At 39.3% G+C, this 25,207-nt stretch overlaps 1 protein-coding gene across 4 annotated transcripts in view; it reads left to right on the forward strand.

The window, feature by feature from the left end:
- The window catches only part of SLC38A9 (solute carrier family 38 member 9), a 47,258-nt gene extending 30,804 nt beyond the window's left edge, over positions 1-16,454 (forward strand). For all 4 annotated transcript variants that reach the window (XM_040090951.1, XM_040090952.1, XM_040090953.2 and 1 more), the window contains 4 exons: positions 2,356-2,469; positions 4,415-4,563; positions 12,661-12,750; positions 14,620-16,454. In XM_040090951.1, the coding sequence (XP_039946885.1) occupies positions 2,356-2,469; positions 4,415-4,563; positions 12,661-12,750; positions 14,620-14,785 (519 nt within the window). In that variant the 3' untranslated portion in view covers positions 14,786-16,454. The remainder of the gene's footprint in view (positions 1-2,355; positions 2,470-4,414; positions 4,564-12,660; positions 12,751-14,619) is intronic.
- Positions 16,455-25,207: the final 8,753 nt, after the last annotated feature.

A 25,207-nucleotide genomic window follows, 5' to 3' on the forward strand; every position in this document is an offset into this window, starting at 1 on the left:
ATTATGTTAAATGCTATGAAAATAAATTATCAAAATTATCTCAGCGCTTAGTTTCAGTGCAGATTAAAGCATACACCCTTAAGAACTCGAGAAACATGAACTGGTTAGTACTGGCACTAGTTGCTCTTGGAGGTAATAGCACACCACCTATCTACCATTTTTCATGTCCAAAGGAAGTAGTAAGAATGTTGTTTCAGATTTCTTGGCCCTCACAACTGCACACACTTGTCACAGCAAAAATAGTTTTGCAGTTGGTTGTAGAACTTATGTATAGGCAGAGTACAAATAACAACTCCGAGTTACTATGCTGTTTTTATGCATTAGGACTACACCTAAAATACAGATTAAAAACAGGTTTTGGATGATGTGCAGTAAGAAGGTCTTGGGTACATTTTGAAAAATTGTCTGTGTTCTGTCCTTAAGAGATGAGAGTGTACCTCTTTGCAAAATCGCCTTACTGTGTCTCTGAGTCGTGCAGTTAATGAAGTGACTGATAAATACCAGTAAGAAATTTGGATGCTCATATTTAGTATTCTTAAAATCAGTTCTTAGCGTGTGTGGGCACTGGTGCTTTTGAAGATGTAGATATTATATAAAAACCTGTACAGCTTGTCATGTCACATGGAGAAATTCTGCATATAATTTAAAGAAAAGTCTACTGCTCAGCTTCTGAAGTTGATAGTCCTTACTCGATGACCAGTGTGAGGAGAGTCAAATGGAGGTAATCAGCTTCCTTGTGCATTTAACTGGTCAGCAGGAGGAAGAGGCTGCAGTTAGAAATGTGCTGCTGCTGGGAGCTTGGAGGCCACCCTGGAATATGTTTAAAGCACACTGATGCCTTTTTCCCATCAGCTTTTAAGAGGCAAATAATCATCAGGCAGCAATCTTCTACCCCAAAAACACTGGCAAAATGAATAGGAGGCTCCATGTCTTTCACCAGAAACTGGCTTCCACATCTGAATTTCTCTCAAAACTCATAACCTAGCATTTTATACTTTCCTTGGGGATTGTCCTGTCCTTGGCAGAGCCTGGAGTGGTGTAGGCTGCACTTCTTATGTCAACAAGATAGTGTGAAGAAGCACTTAGGGAAACATTTCCGTGCACTGGCGTGAGGAAGCTTTGCTCATGCTCAGTGAGCTGGCTACAGGTGATAATTATCACCCTGGTCTGGAAACCAGTATAATCCTAATAATTTGGTGCTATGCCTGAGCTAGTACAACTGGTCTCTCAGTCTTATAAAAATAGGGTCATGTATTGAAATATTACTAGTAATCCTTTAAGAAGCTGATGATTAGCAGCAGCTGAACAAATGGTTTGCTGTCAGGTGATGAGTGTTTTGTACTGTAATGCAAGCTTATACAGAATTTAGTTAGCTAATAACTAGAAACAAATGGTCTCTCTCTTTATTTCCAAAGGAAGGAATTTATGTAGAATAACTCACCAAGTACTGTTGCTGTTAGATCAGTCTGATGTATATATGGATTCTCTAGTTTCATAAAGTATTTAATTAGATTTGCCAGTTATTTCCTGTAATAAACATGTAATTATTTTAATAAAATTTTTAAATAATAATATATAATTTTAAATTATTATCTATAAAATATATAGTATATACAAATATTTTGCACTACACAAATAATGTAATTATTTATGTAGTTGAAAATATTTGTATATATTATGTATTTCAGAAACAGCCAAACTTCTCAGAACTGAACATTGAAGTTTAGGTTTAAATCCATACTTAAGTGTATGTAGTGTACTTAAGTGTGGATTTATGACCCTAGTTTCATCACTCTTTCCTTAAAACCTTTGATTAAATTCCTTTGTATTATAACTGCACGTGGGTAGGCTGATGTCTTTGACTGCAAGATTTTATTCATGACGAGAAATTTAACATCGAGCATTGCTGGGCTTGCTTTCTTAGACAGATGTGTCCGTGTCCCAAGGGTCTTAGTAGGAATAGGTGAATGTAAGAAAATAGAAGGGATTTCTTGTTTGTTTTAATAACTAGTGTACGTTTATGGATCAGGGATAACATGCTTCATCGACAGGCATATCCTTTCATGGTGCCTTTTTTGTATGTTGACAGATAAATAATACTTGTCTAGCTCCACTTTGGGGTATCTCCTTACAGCTTTCTGATCTGATCAGAACCAGGACTGAAGTCTCCATTCAAGTAGTAGGAAGTAAAAATAAAAATGTACAAGTGATAGTAGTAAATATAAAAAAGTAATGCAGAACACAAGAATATAAAAGTTAGAGTAATACATTAAATAGAAATATTTTTATGAGGTTTTTATTTCATGTAATTTTGTGTGTAAGTGGTGGCCAAAATAAAATCTTGTTTTTCCTCAGGTGAGAGACCTCTCTATTGCATACTTCCTGGTTGGACTAACATATCTGTATGTTGGAGTGATAATTTTTGCATCTTTTCCTTCTCCACCATTATCCAAAGAATGTATTGAACAGGTGAGATATTTTACTGCAGTATGTATTCCGTGGAATCACAAAATGGGGGTTTTTTGCAGGAGGACCACAGTGTGTCATCTGGTCCAACCTCCCTGCTCAAGCAGGGCCATCCCAGAGCATATGGCACAGTATTGCATCCAGATGATTCTGGAATATATTCAGTGAGGGAGACTCCAGAACCTCTGTGGACAATCTGTTCCAGAGCACAGTCACTCACACTGTGAAGAAGTTCTTCCTCATGTTCAGCTGGAACTTCTTGTCCATCAGTTTCTGCCCATGGCTCTTGTCCTATTGCTTGGCACCACCAAGAGCTAGGTCCATCCTCTTGACACCCTCCTTTCAGACACCTGTATACACTGATGAGGTGCAGCAGGAACAGGCCCAGCTCCCTAAGCCTTTCCTTGAAAAAGAGATGCTCCAGTCCCTGGGTCGTCTTTGTAGCCCTGAGCTAGACCCGATCCAGGAGCTCCATTTCTTTGTTGTCCTGAGCAGCCCAGAACTGGACGCAGCTCTCCAGACATGCCTCACCAGGACTCAGTAGAACAGCAGGATCACCTACCTTGACCTGGTGGCAATGCTCTTCCTAATACATGCCAAGATACTGTATTTGTCCTTAACCTTTTAGTAAATGTGCAATAAAAATCCCCTAGCAACTGCCTTTTGCTTCATGATTCACCCTGGCAGGCACATCTGTGCTTGTCTGTGGTCGGTTGGTGGGACACCTTGACAGCACACCACGAACAGATGAGTAATACTTGTGTTATCTCATTTATATTCATAAATGGTTCCCAATATTTCGGTGAAAACCAAATATTTAATAAATAAATACTCTATGAAAGTGACATAATGAACAAGCTCACAACTGAGCTTTTCATTTCTTTAGCTTTAATCCTGAGAAGTGTGCAATGACTCACTTGGATTCCAGAAGAAAAAGAACATGAAAGCAAGCTTGTTTATATAGGAGTCCTCACTGTGATTACGTTCAGAGTCTCATACTCTGGACTCTGACCCTCTGGTGAGCTTGCTAGCAGAGTTCTTCAGATAATAGATAGGACCACATGAAGCACTCTGGATGGTTAAAAACTCATATCTTCAGGTAATAGATAGGACCACATGAAACACCCTGGAAGGTTAAAAACTCTTATCTGCTTATAGGCAACTTTGACTTTTATATCCTAAATTGCTTTAGAGATAGCAGTTATCAAAGGGATCTGTTTTATGCCAGGTGTTCTATAACTCTGGCATAATATTTAGCAATAATCAACATTTAAAGGCTTCCTCTGACTGTGGATTAGATAGAACTGGTATCACTGTTTAACTTTGAAATTATTTTTTTAACCACCTGAAATAATTTCAAAGGATAAAATCCACAGTTAAATAACAGATAATGAATGATTTTCTTCCCATTTATTTTCTACAGTTATCTCAGGTACATATGAAGCTGTTTGTATATTTCCATGATATCTAAGTCTTACAATACTTTTTCATGTTCCCACTAGTAGCGTTCGATTCCTTCCTCGTTTGTATGTAAGGCAGTTTTACTCACTAAATAACTGTTGACTTATATGTAATATAATGTAATATGTAATAACTGTTGAGTAGGTATGATATGACATAATAGGAGCATATAAATTCATCTGCCTAAAAGGTCAAGGTGGCTCTTCCACAGCCTGGATTATCTGAGGATGTTCAGAAGGTAAGAAAGTAATTCCTTATGTAATACTAACATTAACACTGACATCAGCCTAGTAGTATTCAAAAATCAGTTGTTATTTGGTGGCAAGGCAGTTGTAAAAGAGGAAGAGAGTTTTTCATGTTATGATGTTCATTTAGCAGTTGTAGTTGTTTGGATTTTATCCCGTTCTTTCTGGCACAGAGATACTAAAACCCAGCAGATACATGTAAACAAGCCACCATTGATGTGTAACATTACTTATATGTTTAGAATTTTCTAGATAACTTTCCCAGTGATGACATCATGTCATTTGTTGCAAGAATATTCCTGCTGTTCCAAATGATGACTGTATACCCACTGTTGGGCTATCTGGCACGAGTTCAGCTGTTAAGACAGTTTTTTGGAAATGCTTACCCAAGGTAAGAGGTCTGTTTCTTGACAATAGTTTGGCACACTTTGCTTAACTGGCTTTCTGTTGTCAGAAATCTGGCTAGGTTTTGGGGGATTTACTTTGTATATTAGGTACTTTTCATAAGCTAATTTCAGAGTTTGTAGAATCAGGGTGAAGAGGCACGCAAAATAAACTTGCCTGCAGATCAGGATGGCTACAGTTTGCGAGAGCAGAATAAGGGGGAGTTTTGTTAGTTTAGCTCCTCATTTTATCAATAAATAGGAATTTTATCGATACAGTACCTTTGTGTTATGCAATTATATGGCAAAAGAAAAGTTGTATAGGCAAAAAATGATTTTGTCCATCCAGCAATCCTTAAGCTGTGAAAAATATATACTCCAGATACTAACCTTTCAGCATGCCATCTTTGTTTTGATTGTGCATGATTAGTAATCATCCATCTGTTTTTAAACAGATAATAGCTCAGTGAGTTGTTAGTTGTGCTATCTGGGCTGCTGCTATGCTTACAAAAATAGCTTTTCACATGCTAATTTCAGAGATGAGCCACACCCTTGCATTTGTACAGTGTCTGTATTCTAGGGAAGAGCTGATGCAGATTTCAGTTTTAGTTTGGTTTTTTAAATAAAACCTAGGACATTTATATTTGGAGTACTGGAGTACTGGATTTGTCACAGATGAGAAGTTACCATTTATCTCCAAGTTTCTTATTTTGTATTGTGAATTACTGTTGATGGAGGAAAGGAAAAAAAAAAAATCTCAGGAAGGAATGTGTATTTCCTCTGTGGCATCAGCAGTTCAGGTCTGCAGAGATGCTCTTCCAAGTTTATTCTGAGTCTTAAAATAGGTATGAGAAATTCTAGAAACAGAATGCCTAAAATTAGGCAGTGAAATAAGTGCCTGCTTTTTTTGACTTTGAATTGTATGCAGTTCAACGTTAAGATTTTTAGGAACTGCTCCAAGTTACTGTTGGAAACAAGGCCATTTATTTAAGTGCTAAAGATGGATTTCACAGCCACTGGGAAACAGTCTTGTCCTTTATATTATGTGGATGTGCCTTTTCCTATCTCCTCCCTCTAGTTACTCTGACCAAAATGGTTTCATTTCCCTCATGGCCTCTCCAAGAACCTACTGCTTTATGCCAGTCCCTTCTCAGGTTAATTCCAGATTGCTGTTTTAAGCCTGCATGGTATGACGAATTTGATGATGCAGATACTTGCTTGATTTCTGTCTCCAGAATGTCCTGTGGGTAGCTTCACTCTTTTTTTTTTTTTTTTTTTTTTTTGAGACTCCTTATAGTGAAATATTTAAAGCTTCTGAGAAGTCAAAAATGGTTTCTAGGAAGCCGTATAAGTTTCTCCAAGCTGTAGTGACAAGGTAGCATATTCTAACTGATGGGCTGTCTTCTCGCTCTCTAGCATCCCAGGTGTCTCAAGTATGGCACAAAAATCACTCAATTAACCTTCAGGCTCTGGCTTCTGTGCATTTACTAAGTCAGCCCGTGTTTTTTTCTATGCAATAAAGACTTCCTGGAGGGTGGTAGCAAGCGCAGGACTTGTGTCTCTGGGAGACTAGGCAAGATTTACTGCCTGGTTGTGAAATGTGTCTTCATGACTGGTTCTCACCAATCACCGAAGCTGACAAGGCTCCTTTAGTAGCACTTTTATCACCTCTCTAGGAAAAGCTTCAGTATTTTTGGTTTTTTCCAGAGCTGCTTTTGTAGGGAAATGTTTTGCAAGTAGGAGGTTGCTCTTACTGACATAGGCTGGTGTTTTACTGGAGGGCCTGGTGATTCACTCTGAAGAACCTACCTGGAAATACTAAGTTCTGTGGCTTTTTCTGTAGGAAAATGAGCACTCTACTAATAGTTGAATGTACTTGGCTTCTTTTCTCAAAGTCTTCATTAATCAGGGCTAACAGCTTTTGGGCAATAAGAAGATTAACTTGCAGAGATTCATGCTTTACCTCTTAGATGTCTGTATACGGTGAATATATGGAGGGAGATATCCTGGGTCACATGTCTGGAGAAAATTTTTTGTGAGTAGTGAACCCAAAGGATGAAGAAGAAGGAAAATACCAGGATCTCCACTGGCATCATAGCCTCATTTAATCCTGCGATTCTATGTGCTAAATCACATACCTTTTCACAGATGCATCTTTCTTATATTAAGGGTTTATTGCAGCTGAGAGAAGTGTTATAAATTTGCCTTCTGACTGTAGTTGTCTAAACAAAACCAACAAAAACAATGGAGTCTAACAGAAATACCTTCTCCTTTGGTCCAAGTCTCCATTAGAAATGTTCCTATCTTAATTTTTAAGCTGTTGGTTGCTTCACATGGAAGCTCACTGATTTTACGAGCCAGGTTTCTTCACATCAGCGGAGTTTTGCAGGTGTGGATACCTGCTGCTGCTGTGGATGGAGTTAACAGATAGCCATTAAGTTATTAAATGGAGTACTTAAAATTTTGGATGGATGCAATTTAAAGCAAATAGCTTGATCTCGCACATGTTTACAGGCTGTCAGATTTATTTCCTGGGAGTGATTGTATTGCTCAGATCAATTTCTTTCTCTGGGTTTTATCCCTTTTTTTTCTTCTGACGCTGATTATAATAAAGGACCAAGATATTAGTTTGCTGTTTTGCAATTTGTAGTCTTGATTTTTGACCTAATCAAAAGCAAATTCTACCAAAAGCAACACCGTGGTTTATATCTTATTTTTTTTCTGGTAAACCATGGATCATAACTGGAATATAATGAGAAACGACATACCCATCTTCAAGGGAGCTTTTGTTGTCTGAAGACTTGATTTCCATCTCTTTTGTCCCATGCTTTTTAGATACTCTGTAGTGCTATTTTTCTGTGAACAACTCTTCACTGTATGTACCTGTAGTGTATCCTACTAAGCCATAGTCCTGAGTGATGAAGCAGCTCACCTCAGCAGCTCAAACTTAAAAGCTTAAACAGACAATATGTAACTTTTCTTCTCCCAGGTTTCGCAACAGACATAAGCTGAACAGTGTAAGCTTGCTTATCTGAAAGGAAATGAGAGTCTTGTCTTCCAGCAAGGGGAAGGAGGAGAGCAAAAGCATCCTTGATTCTAGGAAGGAGGATTCTCCTTGCTTTTATGTACAAGTAGCAGTCACCTGTGTCTCTGCTTATCTTAGAATCAAATATACGTGTAGACATGCTAGACCTGGTAGTCTTCTTACAGGCATCATCACATAGAATCATAGAGTGGTTTTGGTTGGAAAGGACCTTGAAGATCATTTAGTCCCGCCCCCTCTGCCGTGGGCAGGGACAGCTTTGACTAGACTAGATTGCTCAAACCCCATCCAAACTGTCCTTGAACACTTCCAGAGGTGGGGCATCCACAGCTTTCCTGGGCAACCTGTTCCAGTGTATCATCACCCTCACAGTAGTGTTTATTCCATATATTTAACCTAAATTTCCCTCTTTCAGCGTGTACCCATTCCTCCTTGCCTGTCACTCCAGTTCCTGTCAGATAATCCTTCTCCAGCTTCCCCGCAGGCCCCTTCAGATACTGGAAGGTGGCTGTGAGGTTCCCACACAACCTTCTCTTCTCCAGGCTGCACAGCCCCAACTTGCTCAGCCCGTCCTCACAGGGGTGGTGCTGCAGACCTCTCATCAACCCCCAGGTCCTGCTCTGGACTTGCTCTAACAACTCCTTGTCATCATGTTGGGGACACCAGAGCTGGATGCAGTGCTCCAGCTGGGGTCTCAGCAGAGCAGAGCAGAGCAGAGCAGCAGAACGCTCCTATCCGTCTGCTGCTCAGTACTGCTTTGGATGCAGCCCAGGATTTCCTTGGCTCTCTGGGCTGTGAGCACTCACTGGGCTCATGGTGAGTTTCTCATCAGCCACCACCCCCAAGTCCTTCCCCACAGGGCTGCTCTCAATCATCTCTCTGCCCAGCCTGTGGGTCTGTCTGGGATTGCAGTGACCCAGGTGTATGACCTTGCACTTGGCCTTGCTGAACTCCCTGAGGTTTGCACCTCAGGCGTATCTGGGTCCCTTCCCTCAAGCTGTCCACTGCATCATACACAGCTTGGTGCTGAGGGTGCATTCAATCCACAAATCCTTCAGCCTTTCTCTACTTCCTACAAAAGATTTAGAAATGAGAGGAGACATCCTACTTCCTTCTTTTATTTTGCAAAATGTATGTTAGTATACAGATTACAACAGAACAGTGATGTACTGGGACAAAACCCAAGGAACTGTTCATTCTCTCTGCTCTCTCTGGTGTTGTTAAGGAAGGCCAAAATTTTGTGTATTGGGTGATTGCTTTCTTTTCTAAAATGAGATGTGTTTGTAATGGCATCATTTGACAGCTGATTTAGGGCCAGATGCTTGTGCTTTATCTGCTGTTCCTTGCTTGACTCTGGATCTTCTTAGATGTACAGAAAGCCAAGTTTTTATTATTATTACTGGCTCTTGGCTACAGTGATCTTTGTGACAGAGATTCCTTTGATGACTTATATGGTGTGCATAAAGTGTTTTATATGGTCGTCTGATGATTTTTTAAAACTTTTTAACATCTTTCCTGTTCTGAGGGGTTAAATAAGCTGATAGACAAAATCCACTTTGCTTCCTTAGTCACTGTCCTTCCTTTACTCCATGGTAGCCCAGCTGACCTGCCAGTTCTCCCACAGATGTATGTCTTCTGATGCAGTGAAACATTTCTTCTGTTTGCATGCATGTTTGCTTATCTGCTCTTCATCTAACTTCTGCCTAGCTTCTTAAAGGTTGTGATTCATTGTCTTTTGACCAATGTCACTTGAGTGAGATTTCCAGGAAGAAAATGTGGTTTTAGATACAGAAATCTCTCAAAAATTCTTACTTGGATGATCTTGATTTTCTTGTTTCCTTACTTTTCAGTTGCCCTTACTGTGTGTGTTCATCCTGTGACTCCATGCTGAGTCCAGAACTTCTGAAAGAACCTAAAACTTCAGGGTGTTTAAAATCAGTTTCTGTCTTTAAATTTCCCCTGAGCCAGGGTTTGGTTTCACTGTTTTTGACATGATTCTTACTTTGACAATGCCAAAGTTAATTAAAAATACATAGTCACTGCTGTTGAGAGACTTAAGTGTAAGCTACCACTTCCATGGGAGAGAGCTTGATGGAGCAAGCTCTTTGAAGATCTTCTGGCATACAAGGTTCTTCCTCCACTCTACCAATCTGAAAGGCTAACCTTGCCAGGAGAGAAAAAAACAAGACTTAGGGGGAAGCTTGCATTTTGTTTTAATCTTTTTTTTCCTCCATTATAATTTTTGTGGGATTGCAGGATTTTTGCAGGTGAGCAGTGATTCGCTTTGTAGAAAAGAGCTCAGGCCAGTAGCCCTAACCAGGCTGCCCAGGCAGACAGTCCAGCCCTGCCACGACAGTCCAGCACCCACCTCTGCTGCCATTGACCACCGAGGAAGAAAGTTACACCACTTAGAAAACACCTGTATGTGATCAGGGTGATTAAGCAAAATCAGGCCAAATCTTTTCTCATCTCTAATATCCTCTAAATACTTTTCTTTGTATAATTGTAATAAGCAGTGGTATGGTTATGTCCTCTACTTCCAAATGCTTTTTTCCTGGCTGTCCTTTTACAATGTGTGGTGAGCGTTAATTTTACTGTAAACCCGTGTCAGGCTACACCTGAGCAATTCAGATCATGTTAAAATGTCACAGGCTATGAGAAATGCTTGCCCTGTCTGGAACACACCTGCATGGAACTCTAGAGTCTTAGGAAAAGTACTGTCTCAAATAATGTTGCTACTAGTAGCTCTAGGTATCAGATTTTACTTTATTTAGAAGGATAGGGGGTTTCTTCCTAAATGAGTAATGCCTCCATCAAGAGGAGGAGACTCTCTCCATCAAGTTGGAGACTTTTTCCCCATCATGGAAATGTGCTGAGCTGAGCTGTGACTATCTGCCTAGGTAAAAGAGAGGGTTTGCAGGTTAAATACCTGTTGTCCAATGTCATGGTTACAACTCATGCTGTTTCAAAAGGTAGAGAAAGGAGCAAGGACATTCCAGGAGAGGAATCCAATGTAATCTTTCACATTGAAACATACAGATGCAAAGCCTCTTCAGACCTTCTGATTTTGGTATTGTTCATGAGGAATCTGATTAATTTTAACAATAAAAACTGCAAAGCACTACTTTACAAGTACTGAATTGCTTTGAAGTCTTCAGCATTCGAGGACCATTGTTTGCAGTCGAGCCAGAACACATTGTCCCCCCCTCAACCCAATAATCCTTTCCCAGATCAAGAAATTGAAAAATGTTTCATTTCACACCAAATATACAGACACCGCTATTTGCTTTCAAAATTTAAAAGAATCTAGAATTATTTTTTGGAAAATCAGTAGCTTTGAACAACAAAATCACATCTCCAAAGCATGCCAGAATAAAATACTTAAGATACTTCGCAGGTTTTCTACTAAAATACTCTGAACTGACACAAATTTGCAAAAAATTTTTGAATTAGTAAGTTTTAGTCCTTCTTGCTAAAAAAATAATCTCACCGAAAAAAGAATGGAAGAAGTGCTGTCATTTTCTGTGTCCATAATCTTTTTGCTTCAGTTGTGTGATGGTAAGGGTTGTGATCTGCCATGTGTAGGGAAAGAGAAACTAGTTTTTAATGACAGACACTTTTTTGTGAACAGCTTAGTTAACTGGCTTTCCTTAGCAGTATTAGAGAAGGTGTACACATTTGGTCCCTGATAAGACTGATTCTTGGGATTTTATTTTATGTTCACGGGGTCTTGCCAGATTTATATCAAATTAAGGGGTTTTTTTAAAGCTAAACAGCTACTATAGTCTCTCTGCAATTGTTGAGCTCTCACTTGTACTACTGTTAAAATGTCATGTACAAAATACAAGGTATTTTTTCTGTCTTTTTGAAATCAGTTCTAAAGATTGAAGGTTAAAAACAGTCCATAGCTTAAATTATTCTTTTGTGTTTTAATTGCCTTCATTTCCCTGAACTTTTATGATACTATTCTATGTGTCTAATCTTTCTTCCTAACTTGGAAACTGGCATGCAGCCTTTCAGTCATAGCCATGGAAGCTGTCACTTTTAAAAAGTTTGTTAGTTAGTTACATCCTCCATAATACACATATTTTATACAGTGAAGAAAAAATTAGCCTTGGCTTACAGGTTTCGTGTATTTTAGGAAATCATATCCTTCAGAAGAATAAACAAAACCTGTAAGTGTATGTATGTTTCCTCTGTGAGAATTCTTTTTTCCCGTCATAGAAGCAGCTGTGTGACCAAAATATCACAGGTTTTTATTATATTTCCTGACTTTACCTTATGCTAAAATATGCCAGCATTTCATATTCTTGAAAGAAAAGTGATACGTTCCTGAGTCTCAGCTCTGTGCATAACTGCACTGAATTTGACTCGTGCAGTAAAAGCTGGTTTTGCCGAACAGAAAAATCACTGTTTTTCTCATCCTTAATGCAAAAGGAAAGCAACAGGAAATTATTTGTAAAAACAAATTCAGCACAAAAATTCAGCTTAAATAGGGCAGGAGCAAGGAAGTTTATTACAGTTCATATATGGTAAGACATTCAACATTCTAAATGTTTGTCCTCTATCAAAATGCAGTAGAGTGCAAATGTTAAGGATTTCCCCCCTAATAACATTTGTAATGTTTTGCACTTGATGCATCTTTGCCTTTCTTCTGGTTTCCATTAGTTCACTTTGAGCAATTCAGATCATTCTGTGAACAAGCTGATTCTTTCTTGTGGGAATTAAGTTACACAGTATTGTTTCTTTGGTATTTTAATATCCATCTGAAATACTTGAGTGCTGAGTACCATGTATGATGTTTTTCATAAGAATTGCCAAATTACATGTTCTTATGCCTTAAGAATATTTTGAGTCAAAATACTAGATATTTAGAAATTGGCACTCTGAATATTCAGTAGATTACATGTCTGCTGTGAAATTAATAAGCTTTAATAGAGTGAGTCATGCATATGAAAACACCATCCATGTACCAGTTAAATGTTAGAGAAAGTGAAGGACAGTGGTGGTATTTTGTATTAAATATAACAGATTTTAACACTCTTTCCTCACTTTCCCATAGCCTTTTCCATGTGCTTGTCCTGAACCTAGCCATTGTAGGAGCTGGAGTAGCAATGGCAAGATTTTATCCAAATATAGGAGGTATCATAAGGTGAGTGTCGCTTGCAGTGAGCTTCCCTGTGGTGTTACTGTGTTTGTGTCTTGATGTTGAAAAGGAGCACTAATAATTGTACCTTTTTATTTTGTGAAGCTTATCCTTTCTTAATTTGTAAAATAATGATTTGGTGTATAAACCATCAGCTTGCAAAGTCCTGACATCTGTTGTTGTGCCTCTGTGTCTGAGGTGGTTGAGTTTTGCTGGAGCTGTATCTGAGGGCCTTGTAACTCTACTATAGAAGAATATGGTGCCAGAAGAAAAGTTGCTTTGCTATTGTGTTCTTCTCTCAAGTTTCTGGTTTGTATTAAGACCATTTGGACCTGGTTTGAAGGTCCATAATAAAAATCCAAGAAAGCAAGTAACTTTAAAAGGAAAAGTGGCATCAAAGTTGTGCCTCTAAATTATATCCTAAATTTACTATGTTGATGAAAGCTAGGATTTCTATAATTAGAAAATATTAGAGTAAATAATAAGGAGTCTTATTTTACTATGTTTGACGTCAACATATTTATATGCATTGTCATTTATTCTTGGTTTGCATCTTTCCTAAAGCAGCCAGGAGAGGGAGGTGTTTAAAAATACAGAAAACTGCAATTACAAAACCAGAATGACAGGTTTGGGTCTGACCAAAGTAGCAAAATAACTTTCTTTTGCTCAGTGGCTGATCTTTGAGGGTTTTACCCATTTCCTCTTTTTCTTCTGTCTCTCCTTGTAGTAAAATTTTTTGTATTCCAGTAATAGAGATGGTCTAGTTAATCAGCATCGTACTCTTAGAATGACAGAATGAACCTTAAGGTTGGAAGGGACCTTGAAGATGATCTAGTTCCTACCTCCTGCCATGGGGAAGGAACACCTTCCACCAGACCAGGGTGCTCAGAGCCCCATCCCACCCAGCCTTGAACATTTCCAGGGACAGGACGTCCACAGCTTTCCTGGACAAACTGTTCCAATGTCTCGGCACCCTGACAGGAGAGAATTTCTTCCTGATATCTAATTTGGTTAAACATGTCTCTGTTTGCAAACTGGTACTTTTCTCTTCTAATGTGTCTATATTGGGCATAGCAGCCAAACATGTTGAACAGTAGATTCCCAGCAGATAAATTGTCTTCGTACAGTCTAACTTGCGTGTTTGCAAGTTAGACTGATCTTTCCTCTGAAAGGAATGTTCAAATACATGAAACAAAATATGTTATTACTTAATAACATTTGGCTGCTTAGTAGGTGAAAATAACAAGAATATTTTTGTATGCAAGGGAGAGGTTAGAAAAAGAACAGTTAAATGTTTCCCTTGCTGTGGTTGATCATGTTACCAGAAGGGCATGTTGTTCCTTTTAGATCTGGAGAATGATTTGCTAGAAGCTCATTAAATAAATTAAAATAAGAGTTGCAGATTCAGGAACATTTCTATATTTGAAGGCTTTATTACGTGTTCTGAGATGGCTGGGGTAGAATGAGGTTTGCAGTTCTGACAGTAAAGGATGTGTAACAGAGGATGCACTGTCCAGTCTCTTTCTGTTGCATGTTGATAAATTTCCCCAAAGAAAGTAGAAACAGCTAGTCTAAGTAAGGGATTTGGGCCCCACCAGCATCACAGGCTGTGACTGAAAGGACAGAGCCATATCAGAGTGCAGGTACAAGCAAGCAAGGGGTTGGACAACACAGAGAGTGATAATTTAATGCTAGTGAAGTAGGTAGAGGTCAGCAAGGAACAGAAATTGATGTTTAGCCATTGCAGATAGTCAATATTCGTCCAGATTGTTCACTGGTTTCGTGTGGGGAAATGACAACAAGAAATAAGAATAAATTCAAAGCATTCTTTCTTTCTTTTCCTTTTTTCTTCCCCTCTTCCCTCCCTTTCCTCAGATACTCCGGAGCAACATGTGGCCTGGCCTTTGTATTCGTGTATCCATCACTCATCTACATGATCTCCTTGCACCGTGCTGGGCAGCTGACGTGGCCTGCATTGATCATTCACATCTTTATAATCCTCCTTGGACTGGCTAATCTGATTGCACAATTCCTATTGTGAAAATTCCCCCTTCTCCCCGTGGCTGTCACAAGTGGTACTGCGAAATCTGGCAACAGCCTTGAGCAACACTGAGGCATGAGAACCAGCCTCCCTGTGAAGGTCTTGGGAAAAGCTGCACCTTTGAAACAAATTCAAAACACATCATTCAAGTGCTTCATAGGACACGTCTTGCTTCTCTGAAAACACAGTTTTATGAGAAGTGAAATTGTTCATCTTTGAGTGATACAGTTGTCCTGGTTTTGTTGAAGGTACACCAAAAATTAACGAAACTCAAATATTTTAATTTTTTACAGCGCATTTCTCCAAACACAAAGCTTCCAGCCTCAAGCTGTGGAAGTTTTTCCTCCAGATGGACTGTTCTTACCTTGATTAGCGGACTTGCTTTCTCAGTATTGTTCAGTGACTCTTTGAAATGTTCTTTTGTTGCAGTTATTATCCTGATTTGTTTGGAAAATGATGAATTTATTGTCTTTCGTCTTTTTTTTTAGGTTAATTTATAGTCACTTGGGTCAAAATGCACTCAATTTTGAATACGCTATTAAATTGTTTTGGCAATATTTTTCCTCTAGGAAATTCCAACAAAGAGAAACAATAAACTCATGTTTCAGTGTTTTATTCAGAACCAATATGTACACAAGTTATTTGTGATCTTGCAATGCAAAAAAGCCAGGAGGATAAAAAAATTAGAACAAGACAAATAAAATTAGTATTCCAGGCTTGACCTCAATTCAACTCTGTTACTGGGCTATTATGTGCTGCAAAGATGTCTTGTCAGAAGCTGCATGTGGTTTTTATGGATGCATGGTGTACACAGTGTCTGTTCATCACAGGCCTGCCCTTGAAGGGTCTCCCTTCATAGAGTAACTTCGTAACTTCCCCGTTATGTTAATCTAGGCATTTTCAATGTGGACAGAGAGACAAAGACAGCAGTCTTCAAAACTGTGGATGAAGTCAAAGGATTTAAGTTTTTAATAATTTTTAACAGAAGCTCGAAGAATCTGGCAAGATTTTGTTAAGGGGTTGGGGTTTTTTTAACTTCTTGTTTATGGATTAGGAGGGTGTACATGCGTAAGCAGATAGACACCTTGCTTCATCTACCTGCTATAACTCTGTGTCCTAACACAAAACATGCAGCAATTAAGTTGCCAGACACTAGTGGAATGTGGTTGGAAAAAGAGTAGAAATTCCTCTTTGTGCAGAATTTCAGTGCATTAAATAATCAACAAATGTAGAATAGCTGAAAGAGAACTCTGAGCAATACAAAATTCCAAAGTAAGTAAAAGAGGAAAAAAGTTGAAGTGGTGCAATGTTTGTGTAGTAGGAGCTGGGAAAGATAATTACATTGCAGGGTAGGAGTTCTTATTTTCATCAGAAGGACAGTGAGAAACATAACCTAGGTTATTACCATGCTTTTTTGGGGAATTTATGTGAATTTTTTTAGTAATGATGTAAATCCATTTGTTTTACTTAGGCTTCTCACACTATGTAAAGGACACTCACTTGCATAAATATCCTTTGATTTGTATGAAATACCAAATTACATGGACTTGGAATACTGTCTACAGAATACAATTATTATTTCCAATTGTTCTTTTCTTGTGAAGCTTTCTGTGCCTTAAATCAGAATTGGAGAATACATCAATCATCTGTTCTGTATTAGAGAGAACTATTTGCCCCATTCTGGTCGTTTTCTCCTGTGCAGACACTTACAGGAGAAGTACTCGAAAACCAAAAGGAAAGGACAAAAGACGGAGATTTCCTAGCATTGTTGGCTTATTCACATTAAGCTCCTGTGCTTATTTATTATAGGTTCAGTGTTTAATTTAGGTTCAAACCCTGGTGAGTGCAGGTAACTAAATTTGATTATATCCTTCCATGTTCCGTTTGTATATATTCCATTATTTATACCCTTGTCATTGAAACTGATAGTAAAATACCCATTGATTTTAGCAGAATTAAATTCTGTTAGGATCTAGTAGTCAGCAGAAATTCCTGAGAAAGACAGAATTCATGATGAAGTGTCCTAATTGCATCTTGTATCTGTCTCTTTTTTCAGTTGTGCAATGTACAATGACTGAGTAAAAATTTAGAAGGAAATTATTCAGAACATTTATAAAAGTTTTAGCTCTGTGTTACAGAGATAGATTCTTGCTGCACTCCTTATTTATACAAGTCTGATTTGAATTACAAACTGGTAAGCATCAGAGTGATAGCAAATATTTCATTACACTGTCATCTCTTGAAACACACTTTCTTATAAGAAAGTATTTTTTTAATTTTACTACGTGCAGTTGAGATTTTCACAAGCATAAGAAGCAAGTCAGGAGTGTGTAAGTAGATTGGCATTTTAAGGGATTCTTTTCTTTGTCCTTAAATAATAAATAATATCTTAAAATATAATGGCAACTTAAATGCCCTAAAAGACCAGAGGTAGATTTCTGTGTCTTTTTTTTTTTTTTTTTTTTTTTTTTTTTTTTTTTTTTTTTTTTTTTTTTTTTGTGCAAGTACAAAATGTAATTCTTTACAAACACGCACTTCATCTGCAGTGATGGCCAGCTAATTTCAGGTCCTTAGGTTCTGTGTTCCAGGATATCATCATGTGGTTTAGCAAAGCAAAGAAAGTAATATATTGACCCAGTGGTGTATTGTGAAATGTCATTTGTTACCTTCTCACAGAAGAAAAATAATTTCTGCTGGAAATACTGAATTCTGTCTTTACACTTGAACTTTGCTGAAATAAGCTGTGAGGTGAAACACTTTCAGCTCTGAGCATTTACTAAGAACCTGCGGTTTTCTTCCTCACAGTGCCAGGCTCCTTGTTTGGCACCATCCCTAATGCATTGTGCTCTGACAATCCAGCCCTCCATATTATGTGATAACTCAGCGATGCAAACTGGAATTTTTGTTGCATGAGGTTTGAGCAGCTGCAGTCAATCCTCCGTGCAGATACCATAATGCTAAAATCCAGATCTCAAGATACATAAGGCGTTAACCCAGCATGACCTCCAGGCATTGCCAAAGCCTAAGTCGCCTGGGGAATTCCCAGGAAGCTCCAAGAGCAGTTGTGGACATGCCTATGTGGTGAATTTGTGGACACGTCTGCAGGTTATTACACACTTTGAGCACTGATGCCAAGGGATTAGTGGGATTTCAGTGAGACTGTTGAGATGAGCAGAATTATTTGTATTTTCTAAAGACAAGGCCAGATGATATAAGGCTTGTAAGTCTGTCTTCTTTCGTGACACAAGAAAGAACTGCTTTCCTTACATGCTTGTACTAATCTCATTGCCTTCCCTGTAATGGCCTGGCATAATTTTGTTATGTTATTGCGGCCCAGATTCTTCCTTTCAGCTTCTGGTGTTCATAATTTCTCTTAGGCTTACTGGCTCTCAGTTTTCCTTTGTTCTTCCAGTCTCTCACAGCTGCATCTGTTCCTACAAATAGTGTTTTCCTGTTCTGTCTGGATTGGCAATGTAATGCTACTGTATTAAATCGTGTAGCTCAAATGACCGGTGCAGCAAATATGAGTATTTGGGATTCAAAGTTTCCATCATGCAAACAGAGGGTCTCCAGGAGGATATTTTATGTAACATTGCCTTAGAGGTTCAGTCTTTCCAAGGCCTCGTGCAGAAGTATGTGAAGATAATGGCATTTGGTTGCAATACTGAACTCTGCCATGTTGACAGCTTTCCTGCCCAACCTCCAGGCTGCTCCCTTCTCTAGGCTTCTGCACAAGGGTTGTCTTCTGTATACATGCTCATGGAATCTTTATTCCATGGGGAGTCAGCTTGAGAGTCCAAAGGTTGCCAGAGCAGTTGCTTCCCCATTTTTGGTCTAACCTGGCATGTCCTAACTTTGAGTGCTCAATTCCAGGCAAGTGTTAATCTACGTGCAAGGACATGTAGGCAGCCCTAAGGGTGATTAAACTTTTTTTTTAGAGTTTACTAAACAAAGTTTATATCCATCCATCCCTCCACGGATGTCCGGAACGCTGAGACGCAGTAGCAGTATAACTGCGTTACATCTCAGCTGGAGCTGTGATGGGAAGGAGGAGAGACTTCTTGGAACACTGAGACACTCAAAGCTAGGATATAGTCTGCACTCTGGGAAGTCCTAGAGGCTCCTGTGTGCAGGAGCCAGACTGATGCTGCAGTCTCCAGGTTCTGCAGTGAGATGGTGGTGAGGGAAATGAGAGAGATGGTAGCCTTCTGGAAAGTGTTGTTTTTGCCATAGAGAATGTTGTGCTTCAGAGGACAACTGCACTAAACATCTGTCACCTTTGTTAGAGATATAAAGATACCTACCTGAGGAAACATTAATAACAGGGAAAGGATTAATGCTTGCCAATAACTGGTACTGCTACCAGCAAAACAGTGTCTCTTTGCTTTGGCTGGAAGCAAAAAATAATTCCTGTGGGCAGGTCACAAAATCTGGGAACTATTTTTTAGTAGAGTTTTCAATAACTTCTTAATAGGAAGTAAAATACTAATGATAAACAAAGCACCAATGTGTTTGGTTTAGCTCATTGTACCATGCTTAACAGGGGAGCACAGTGTAAGCTTTTTCCTCTGAGTAGGTATTCTAGGAGATTGGAACCATGGTCAGTGAACTCAATTCCTTTGCACTTGAGAACACCATTAAACTCTTGGAAAGGAGCAGGACTCAACTTGCCAGATCATTGCTACCTCTGCCTCCTGTAATTTCAGATGGTAGAACCAGTGCCACATAGCTCTTTCTTTGTGGTTCGAATTTCCAAACACCAGATGATCCAAGAGGGGCAGGAAGGGTCTCCTTTTTTTTCAAATTTACCTAATTATGGCTTTTCTTATATACCTCGTTTTTGTAATCCTGAAATAGATTAAACAGCCCAGATGAAAAATGGAGCTTTTTTTGGGTCGCATCTCAGTATATTTGTACTGCAGCTGGCCTAAAGCTCATTGAATTATTCCCAATAGCCCAAAAACTGTTCAAAAACTGCTGTCCATGTGTTTCTTTTCATCATTGTTTGAATGGCCTTTTTTTCAATTCTGTGAAGCTTGTTAACTTCTGACATTTCATTAAACTGTTAGAGGAAGTTGAGATTAGTCAGGTCATTTCAAATCAACGCAGCAAAGTCATTCAGCTGCAATAGGAGGGGAGGAGAAATGCCTACACGTTTGAGTACCAGGCTAGATACCAAATGACACACCAAAGGGAGACATTGTCCCATCTGCCTTCTTCTCTTAGAGCAAGAGAAGGTTGATTTACAAAATTATGACAGGGTATTCAAATTACAGGCCTGTCATGGGAAGAGACTGTTTCCTGGGTTTTTATTTATCTCCTGAGTGGATACCTTTTTTTTTATTTTTTTTTTTTTTTTTTCCCTCCCACCCCATGTAATCAGAGCCCAATTTAGGTTAAGCACGTTCTTGTACGTCCCTTTACCTTCCAACACAAGAGTTCAGGGGATCTGGCTGGTGCAGAGTGGAAAAGACAGCGAAGATGATTTCCAGGAACAGTTTGTGCTGGCTTTGTGTGTTTGGAATTCGGAAGAGTTCACAGTTGCTCTGCATTTCTTCTCGTAGAGGTGTAACACTCTTTACTAAGGGAAGGCTGAATCTCACCCACCCTGTCTGCCATCCTTGGGCCTGAGGGGGAGGATTTGCACGACTAAAGTCCTCTGTTATGGAAATACAGCTGCTCTTTAGGGTACAGCCAGGTTCACAATAGGCAAAAGATCATGCCTTCATGCAACCAGGTTACTCTTGACTGGTGTTCCTAAGACTAGATTTATTAAGGCTTTGAAATAATTTCAGCATTTATGATGCCACCAGCTCCCTATATTTACAGGGTTGGCTCAGGTTCAAGTGTCATCGTGTCTGTCCTGTTGATACACTGTATACCAAAGGATTGCAAAGTTAGGGGTAAACTATAGCCAAAACTCCAGCTAATTGTGATTTCTTTGAATAATTAGTTGCAGTATCAAAGATGTAACAAAATTTGCTATTCTTGATGCAGTGGCAGGAGGGTGTTGCGTTTTTTTAAATGAACTGATCTGGCCTAAAACAAGCTTGATCTATAAAAATATGGAAAATATGAGATGCAACTGCATGAACTCTTCTTGCCTCTAGTCTGACAGAAGAAAACAAGTTTAGTTAAAGGATAACAGAAGGGGACAGTTTTTCATCTCTGAGTGCACGTGTTTATACTACTTTGCAGGCATCCAGCTACCCTATTGTAGAAATTGCAATAAATGATGGGCTAGAGCTTCTCCAGAAATAAACTCTTACCTAAATGTGCCCATTTTTTTCATTCCTTTCCTGTCTGTTTTCATAGATAACTGATGCCCCAATGAACACCTTTTGGACAGGTTAATTCACCTGATTTGTACCTTGGCAAAAAATTGCCATTTAGTGCCATCAAAGGAGAATGTATGTGACCACAGGCTTCCACACCTTCCCTGAGAGCTTAGGCGACTGTCCCATTTCATTCCACAATCCTCATCTGCACTGGAATGTCTATACTTACCTCTGAGGACAAACTGCAAGTAAATTTCAACCATAGAGTAAACTTGTGAAAAATCTGGCTTCTATAGTTTTATTGTGGGGGCACCACATAGTTTTCTTTAATACATGACTGAGTCTTTTACCTTCATCCCATGTGTTTATATGGGGAAAATCAGGCCATTGGACAGCAGCATATTTAAACATTGCATATGCTTCCCCATGCACCCTGAGTAAAGCAGGTCTCGTAAAAATTAGTTTGATAAAATTACATTCTCCGTTGAATCAGGGATGGAAACACATCAACCTCATTTTATCCAGTATGTGAAGTGTCTGGAAAAGAATCACATGCTAAGATCCATATGAAAGACAACTACAAAAAGAGAAGCTTTAAAAGTCATCAAAGTGCACATAAACAAAATTTTCTGGCAAGGGCAATCTAGACCTCTGGCTTGCTTGGGATGCTTGCCATCAATAGGAATCTTTCCCTTTGCTTTCAGTGGGCACTGGTTCAGCCCTTGGAGAAGTTGCTTTTGAAAAGATTTTGGCAGTTAAGAGAAGATTCCATCAGAAACAGCAGGACTCCACTTTCCACGTAAGGATCTGGGTATACTTCATCAGCTGTTACTCAGATGCAGTTGGACCTGCATCACAGTTTGCATGCTGTATTGTTGAGTGTGAAATAATAAATTTACTTTTTAGAGAACTCACTGAGATGGTTAGTACCAAAGTAAAACAGGACATAAGTGGGTAAGTGGGAAGTGCACCTGTTTGGTTGGTTGGTTGGTTGGTTGGTTTGGTTTGGTTTGGTTTTGTTTTTGTGAGGGGAGTAAGGGTGCTGTTTAGTTTGGTTTTGGTTTTTTTGCATGCAGTGATAACTCATACAGGAATGCACCTTGAAGTACCTTCAGCTCACTATGTCATTCCAGGGTGGATCTTGGTTTGTTGTTCTGACCCCCTGGGCAAAAAAATCACTCAGACTCTGGGATTTGTGTGTCGTTGTGTTGTGGGTGCCTATGTACTTGTTTTTTGCATGTTAGTTATTTGTCAGTAGCGTTTCTCTGTGGAGCGTTTTATAGCAGTTGAACTACATGGAAAATATGCACCAAGCTTAACTGCTAAATTTGGTGCATAATCTGTTGTGTGTAGATGCTGTCATGTATTTCTGGGGAAGAAAAAACCCACTAAGAGCACTCTGTCCTCTTCAAAAACACTTGTAAGGAATGGTCACAGATTTTTAAAAGATCTTCCCTCTCCTAAGTGTTGTGTAAATTTCCATGATATTCACTACTTTGATTACTAACTAGAGCCACAAACCTCAAGCCAACAGACAGCTGGAGAGAAGATGTGAATTTTTTGTCCACGTTTATTTTAAAATGTTTAGCCAAAGTATATATAAAGTCATGGAAGACTCAGAACTCCATTTTCTGTTGTTTCCTTCTCTGTCAGCCCCACCACTTGTTCGTTGTATCACGCTACATTTTAGACTTACTAGTCCAGCTTTGCTGACCCTCACTGCCAGCTGTCCCCGTTCCGGCACTCCTGATGACAGTTCTTCAGCAGGTGAGTGGACAGTTGTGTAGCCCATCAGGGTTCTCAGAGGAGCTGCTGACCTGCACAACTCAAGTAGAAAGATCCTCTTCTGGAAACCTAAAGACATGCTGGTGCTGACCTGTTTTGGAGAGGGCACCTCTGACACACAGCGTGCGCCCTACCCACCATTACTTGAACCCCTGAGGAGCTGACTCTGAGGAGGTCATGAAGTTTGCCATGCTGGGCTGTGATCAGTTGCTTCCTGTGGTCATCGTGATATCCAGTCCACCAAGAGGATCAGTCTCAGTCTGTGGTGGCAGTCAGCTTGGCAGCCTGGCTCTCGGGAACAGTGAAACGTCCTGGTGCTGGCTCTGGGGATATTGAGCTCATGTTGTGTCCTGGCCTGAATAAATGCAAGGGGGTCATTTCTCACTGCCAGTAGAGGGGCAGGAGCACTGTGGGCGGGCTGAGCTGGAGCTAACACAGGTACAACCGGGGCTGCTCCAGGCTGTGCCCAGGTTCCAGACACTCACACCTGAGGGGAGTGCCTTCCAGCTGCCCAAATAGATAATCTCCACTAAAATTGGTGTTACTGTATGGACTGCTTTGCTGTTCTTACCTTGGGGACTTTCAAAAGGGATAAAATGACTCACTGAGCACACCATAGCTGTAGAAGAAATAACTGGAAATGAATAGAAAGATAGCATGTTAGCAAGAGCTACCTCAGGACATGTGCAGTTACACCCAAAACCCTAGAGGTGCAAAGACAAACACTGTATCAGTGTTTCCATTTTCGCAAGAACGTTAGTTAGATACTCCCAAATTTCACCAAGCTCTCATCAGCCAGATGTTCAAAAGCAGTCAGCCTTTGTGTGCCTGTGCTGTGTACCTGATGCCAAAGCCTACCCAGTCTCTTAATGGCTCCACATTAGACTACAAGCCTTACGGGACAAATGGAGTATGTTACGTAGAGTGCTGGAGGCAATATGGTACGAAGAGTCATTCTCCTTAATAAATTATTTCTACAGCTTTAAAGGTTTGGATCCTCAACAATATGTATTTTTATTTGCTAATATTAAATGAATCCCTCTTGGAGGAGATAGATTCTGTTGGCTGGAACTCCTTACAACTTTTAAAGCCAACATAGCACTAAATAAACTGAAACAAGTTTAACTTTGTGGACTTTTTATGCTGTGAAAAAGTTATTATAGAAAAAGCATTTAAGAGTGGGGTTTTTTTTGCTTACAAGAATTTTGGAGTAGTCCTTCATTTTTCGTTTCAAGATGACCAAATAGTTCCAGTAATTTCTGATCTCCTTGCCAGTTTATTATTAGTGCAACTGGCTCCAAACCAGCTGACTGATGTCAGTCTCGTAATAAAGAATGACAAACCTGGACAAGGGTCCCATGAGAAACCAAAGAAGGAGGATCAAACACAATTGTAAACCTGTGCAAAAGGCCTACAAGGTCTCTGGCAACACTTTTACCACTTTTTATAGGACTATTTATTCTACAGCTTTTATTTATTTCCCTTTCCAAGGTATTTGCATGTTGCATTATTCTCTGTTTTTTCATTTTAGGGTTTTTTGATGTCATGTAATGGAGTACACAAATATTGTTATATAATGTGAGTGCATAACTCTTTATTTAATATGACTCATGAGTATAACCCACAAGGTAGAACATCCCTAATTATTTGCTGTGTTTTCAGCTGTGATCTTAGGTTCGTGTCTTGTAGTTGTTTAAATTAATTGTAATTGTGAAGAAAAGTCATCCTTTCCAAGGCTGCAACAGCAATTTTTCCAGTTATTGTGTGCATCAAAGTATGGCTACACATACCCAGAGATCTCCAGACATCAATAAACCTTGTAGATCCTTTTCCTGCAGAAACCGAAACTAAGGACTATTATAAAAGACCCCCATGTCCTGCCTCCATCTTTCAGTATCTCTATTCATAACTTAGCCTGTCTGATTTAATACTAGGTTTTTAAGGGTGGTGTTACAGAAAGGTTATTGCAAGAAAAAGTGAACAGTTTTAAGAAGTTACCTGGATCATTCAAGACAGGACTAAACCAGTTTGTCATCTGGTTCTCTTGGGCTTCTTAGCTCTAGGTTAAAAAAGACAACAGATTTAGGTTCCTCTTCAGGACTGGGTTTAATTTTTACTGACCTGCCATTGAGAATGGGTTCTTGGAGGGAGAGTTGTATCTCCAAGAGTAAGATCTGTGGAAACAATCGTTGCCAAAAAGTTAATTGTAACCTAGCCAGTAAGAATGCTGTAGAAAAGGAAATACTACAGAAAATGTTGTAGGGAGTTACATTAGTTAGAGATGCAAGGACATGGCCTGTCACTCTTCTCAAAAAGCTGTTGTTTTCCATAATTACATCTAAAGTCCATTCAAGGGTCA

This window comes from Hirundo rustica, chromosome Z (assembly GCF_015227805.2).
Source record: "Hirundo rustica isolate bHirRus1 chromosome Z, bHirRus1.pri.v3, whole genome shotgun sequence".
NCBI classification, from domain to species: domain Eukaryota; kingdom Metazoa; phylum Chordata; class Aves; order Passeriformes; family Hirundinidae; genus Hirundo; species Hirundo rustica.